Source organism: Trichomonas vaginalis, assembly GCF_026262505.1.
Source record: "Trichomonas vaginalis G3 chromosome Unknown ctg_52, whole genome shotgun sequence".
In the NCBI taxonomy this organism is placed as follows: Eukaryota; Parabasalia; order Trichomonadida; family Trichomonadidae; genus Trichomonas; species Trichomonas vaginalis.
This window is the reverse complement of record NW_026529140.1, coordinates 1-5726: the sequence shown is the minus strand read 5'-3', so window position 1 is coordinate 5726 and position 5726 is coordinate 1. Positions and strand designations below refer to the sequence as shown.

The following is a 5726-nucleotide window of genomic DNA, read 5'->3' as shown; positions in this document are numbered from 1 at the left end:
TGGGTGTATTTCAACTGTTGGTACTGTACAAATACAATATACTGGTGACAGAGACGGTCCAGATGAATTGAAAGCAAAGAAGTTTACAAAACCAATAGCACTTTTCACGGAAGATGCTCTTTTGAAGATTCGTTCGATGAAACCTGCTGGGGCTCCTCAGATTGGCATAACGACAGCTTCCATCGAGCAGATTTTGGCAGCAGGTCAGTAAGTTGTTCTTGAACTGACTTCTCTCCGTCAAATATTGACAGTACGCCAGTTTTGATATAATATTGTATTATAAACTTACCTTTAGAAATATCGGTCAGTTTTGTTGTTATATTTTTGTCTGCTTCAAGAACTTTCACCATTTCGTTATACCAACTTTCTTTGCTTTATGAAAATATTTTGGTTCAGCAAAGACTGCTATTCTATAACATTTTCCATTGTTTGTATAAAGAACTATTCTGTCAATGAACTTGTATTGTTTGTGTGTGTAAACTTTGTTTGCTTCAATTCGAAGAGATACTCAAATACGTCCATCTTTTTATTCTAAGTAAAATGTCATTTCCGAAAAATAGAAGCGTAAGTGTTTCAAAAGGTTTAATGGCGGTGGCAGATGTGAAGTTAAATTCACCAACTCAAACAAACAGTCAAAGTGTTGTTGTCAATGTCAAAGAAAGAGATGTTGAAGTGGGGAAACCATACGAAGACGAAGATGGTATAACAATAGTTCCTGTAAAAGAACAACCAACATACCCTGAAGTTAGCAGAGACTTAAGTTCTGTTGCAGATATTCGAAACGACTACCAACAACTTAAAGACAAACTTAAAACTCAGGAGAAGATTTGTCAAGCTTTGGTATAATGTTAAACTTGGTCGAACACAACCCTGTAAAAGTGAACTCATATGTCATCGCACCTCATGAAATTTTGAAAGAACTATTGAAACTTTTGACAGAGGCAGACGATATAAACATCAAAGAAATAGAACCCGACGTTAGTTGCTGTGGTGTTTCATATAATGTCATTGACAAGATATACGTTATGAAAGGAGGTGAAACGTTGAACTTAAAATATAGTTTCCCAGACGTCATAAAAATATTTGACGACCACAACATTTCATTAAAATTTACTTGCTAAGTAAATGGCAGAAGACATAGTGGTTTATACTATTACGACTAAAAACCCTGAGTCATATAATTCTATAACAACAAACTTACAAAGTCCTCAAGGACGATATTGTAAACTAACCTTAAACACGATGACGACTAAAGCCTGTTTTGCTCTTTTGACACCAGAAGACTTTGTTGTTGTGAATGGTAAAAAATACTTCTTTGAAGATACTTACTCAGATATACCACCAACAGGTTTTGTTGACTTATTTAATACTTTAAGGACGGATGTAACATGTGCTGCAACTAGAGCAGGTTTCATTATGTTTGGATGTCCGACTGAGTTTAGTATAAACGATATGAGCTATAATACAAAACTTATATCTGGTTTTTACTACCAACAGTTTCCTATAACAGGAAAAGGTGTCATACAAGGAATGTCTGTTCCATTGACTTTAAGTACACCTATTTTATATATTGTTTCAAACTTAGGTTCAAAGTGCTATTCGAATGTCGACAGAAACTACTATGACCAAAAGATACTCATGCGTATAAACAACACTTTCTCTGCTGGTTTGCCTATTGTTCATTCGAATGCAGAGTTTTCAGCTTTAGTAAACTCAAACACTTTAGCAAACATAAACTTAACCTTAGTTGACGCAAACTTTGTTCCTGTAAAACTTTTATGTCCTATGTATTTGTCAATGACGGCAGAAAGTTTCGAATTGGAAGATGCAACTGGTGAAAGTATTGTACTACAAGAACAACTTCAACAACAAATAGCTCAAGAACAACAAATGCAACAAATGGAACAAATGCAACAACAAAGTCAAGAATAAAAAAAATATTTTTTTTATTTTTATAAAAATGTACAGAATAGACGTTTCAGATTTTTATGACTTCCAAGCGTTCAGAAATATGTGTCCATTTAGAGACTATAACAAAGCAGTCGAGAATTTGAAACGTTTAGTCATTTATGTCGACTCTGCCCCAGAATGTTATGTCATGAAAGAATGGGATGTTGTCTTTAACAAACCAAGAGCAACCATAGTTTCAGAACAAGAATGTAGACAGAAACTTAAGAAAATAAAAGTCGTACAAGTTGGTATGAAGATGTTAGATGCTTGGGATATCTTATTGTCAAAGTTAGAAGATTTTTCAGTTCGTGGTATAAAGTTCTATACACCTCTCCAAACTTCTATTCTATCTTCACTGGATATAAATACGAACAAGTAGAATGGAAAGAAAATTATAGAAGCTTGGTTAGACCATGTCAAAGAAATTATATGCAATGGAAACGAAAGAGTCTATGAGTATATCTTATGTTGGTTTGCAAACATCTTACAACATCCAAGTGCTAAAAATGAAACTGCTCTCATTATAATTGGAAAACAAGGAACTGGTAAGAACACTTTCTTTACAGATATCTTTGCAAACTGTTAGAGGGCTATTCGAACCCTAATATGACAAACTTAGAAAACATCTGCGGTAAATTTAACTCTTCAATAGAGAATATGAAACTTATAGTATGTAACGAACTTCAAAGTATAGATACAACAAAGTTTTGAACTCAGATGCTTTGAAGAGTCTTATAACAGACAAAGTTGGAGTTGTTGAAAGAAAATATAAAGACCAAAGAGTTTGTGAAAATGTTGCAAACTTCGTCATGGTTTCAAACAACGGTTCCGATGAAGTTAGAAAGTTCTGACAGAAGATATGTAGTTGTCAGAACGTCAGATTCTCATATGCAAGATACAGAATATTTTGACGACTTAGCAGAAACTTTGACACCTAACTTTTACAACCACTTGTTCTCATATTTCATGACATTAGATATTTCTAAGTTCAATCCAAGACAAATTCCACATACCGAAGAGAGACAAACATTGTTAGAAGCAAACAAGAGTGTATATGAACTGTTCATAGATGAGACTAACTTTGAGTGTTTAGATGAAAGGTCATTGTACGATTCATATAAACAATATTGTCAAGAGTATGGTTATATGGCAGCGTCTAAACGACATTCTTGGCAAATGTCAAAAATCTTTTAGACATACAGAACGGCGTATATACAAAGAAAAATTTTTCTGAGTAAATTTAAAAAAATATTTTTTTATCCGATAGAAAAGATGACGAAATATATTTCAGTCAACAAGTACATGACAGAAGTCAAAGAAGAACTAGACCCATTCGCTTATTTGAATGTTTACTTCTACCATTTTGAAAAGTCTACATTTGACAAAGTTTGGAACATCGAACCAGTTAAGTTTGCTATTGTGACTAAAAATGGTGCGAAATTTGAAGACTTAGACATAGAAGGTTTGTTAGCAGTCAAAGAAAATTTTGACAGAAGGTTTCAAACCTTAAAGAAGGCAAAGCATACAAACTTGTTATACCTTATGAACCAAAGAAAGCAGACGACTATGAATATTATGAGTCTAAGATAGTTGAAGTTCAAGGTAAATTGGGTAAAAAGATTTTAGAGTCTAAGCCAGTGTTTGCTCCTAAAGAGGAAGAGAACATTGACATTGACCCAGAAATGTTCTAAAAATAAAATTTTATTTTTACATGTCAAATTTCTTTTTCTCTGGCTCTGGCTTGGTTCTTTCTTCTCTTCTTCTACTTTCTTTTCTTTCTTTTCTCTCTTCTTCTTCTTCTTCTGGTGGAGTTATGTCAAATTTGGCGCAACCATATTTATGTAAAAGTTCTTTGTCCTTTAATAGCTCTTCTATTCTGTTTTCTATTTCATCTTCAAGAACAGCGCATGTGTCTTCTTTGCATTCTAAGAACTTTTGTTGGACTTCATCTTTCCAATCGGCGTCATCTCTGTCAACAAGTCTGTCATTGACAAATTTTAAGACTGCTCTTTGTAATGTTTTATGGTTCTTGTCATATTCCCAGAAACAGAACTTTAGAACAAATTCACCTTTCTTGTTTACACTATGTAAGATTTTATGGTCGACAGATGTTTTGCTGTCAAAAGTTGTCTCGAATATAGATAGCGAAATCGCTAGACATTTTCTAAAAGATAAAAATTTTAATTTTTCTAAAAATATGTTAGAAAAAAAGTTTGCTGACATTGACAAGAAATTTGAGAATGTTTTAAACAAGAACAAGAGGAAGTTAGAAAATGCTCAGATAAAACCCATACATGACAAGTTCTTATTTGCTCAGAATGGTATAACAGGTCTAATCGCACCACCTGGGTCGGGTAAGACTTTCACTTATCTTAAAATGGCTGCACAACAACAAGAACTAGATGAGAAGAACCCATTCTATGAGTTAGTAGTCATTTGTAGTACTTCTGGTCAATTTGACCAAACCGTAAATTCGTTCAAAGATATTATAAAAAGTCTAAGTTAGTATGTATAAAAGACTCTGAGTTGTTAGATTGGATAAAGAAGTACCAAAGAAGAGTTTTGAAGTACAATGCTATAAATGAGTATGTCAATTCTAAGTTTAAAGACCCAAATGAGGAAATGCAGAGAATATTAGAGAAGAAACACTTCAGAAACAAACAGAAAGAGATAGAATACATTTCGAAGAAATTGCAATCTTACGATTGGAAGACTTACCCTCATAGATGTCTTCTTATCTTAGATGATTTCGCCTCTCATCCTTTGTTAAAGAACAGAGAACAAGACATGTGTCGAATTCTTAAGAAGCTCAGACACTTTAACATTTCAGTTGTCATTTGTGTACAGACAGCAAAGAGTTTAAGTAAGGATGTAAAGAGAATACTTACTGACATTATACTTTTCCCTGGATTGTCCGAAGACGATTTCATGGAACTTATGAAAGAGTCCATGGCAGGTAAGTTTGACAGACATGAACTATGGGAGAAGTACAAAGTCATACAAGACCCTCATACTTCTTTCAGAATTCACATCTACGCGAACAAAGTTCAAATTGTAAAAAGTCAAGCTTGAAAAATAAAGAGTTTTGTGCTGAATTCAATAAAAATATATTTTTAGGGTAGATGGGTATATCTAACCCGATTTCTAACCTCATTTCTACCCCATATGTCCTTACTGAAAAAGTACGTGTTCCATATGTCATTTTACTCAGAATTTTACTCAGAATTCAATAAAAATATATTTTAGGGTAGAAGGTTAGATATACCCTCTTTTCTACCCCGTTTTCTACCCCAGTTATTTTATAAACGTTTCACATGGTAAACATTGTGAATTCGTGAAATTCTAAACAATTTCGTAGCTTCTATTTCTTCTGTCAGTATGTCAAAAGTTTTAACGATACCGAAAGTCTCTTTATATTTCTTCTTGACGTCAGATAGAAGGAAATCGTCAGCAGTTGGATAGTTTTTGTTCAGAAATTCTAACATGTCCATTTTATTTTCTGCTGGCTTTTCTGCTTCTTTCTTTAAGTCAGCATAGTCGTTTCTCATTCTTTCTATCTCTTTGACGGAGTAGTTATATTTCCTCATTGCTGCTTTACATTTTGAACATTGTGGGTTCATTTTAGCATTGTACATTGAAATCTTACCTGCTAGTATGACTAAGGCGTCAATGGTTTTTTAACTCAAAAGTTGCGGGTTTTATCTGTTCATTCCATACTTTACCTCTTCTATCTTTATCTCTTATCTGCCATACACATTTTGCAACTAACGAAACAA

General features: G+C 33.5%; 2 protein-coding genes and 2 pseudogenes across 4 annotated transcripts, besides 1 other annotated feature; all 4 read left to right on the top strand.

Moving 5' to 3' along the window:
• Positions 1–5726: a mobile genetic element.
• On the top strand, positions 586–982 carry TVAGG3_1066650 (annotated as a pseudogene). The gene has a single exon. A coding segment is annotated over exon 1 (397 nt).
• On the top strand, positions 1639–1932 carry TVAGG3_1066640 (uncharacterized protein; the record flags this gene model as incomplete). Its single annotated transcript, XM_053888427.1, has 1 exon — positions 1639–1932. The coding sequence occupies one exon, from the start codon at positions 1639–1641 to the stop codon at positions 1930–1932; it is 294 nt and encodes a 97-aa protein (XP_053744445.1).
• Positions 1961–3128, top strand: TVAGG3_1066630 (annotated as a pseudogene). The gene has a single exon. A coding segment is annotated over exon 1 (1168 nt).
• On the top strand, positions 4573–5022 carry TVAGG3_1066620 (protein of unknown function, DUF4106 family; the record flags this gene model as incomplete). Its single annotated transcript, XM_053888426.1, has 1 exon — positions 4573–5022. One exon carries the CDS (start codon positions 4573–4575, stop codon positions 5020–5022), a length of 450 nt encoding a protein of 149 aa, XP_053744444.1.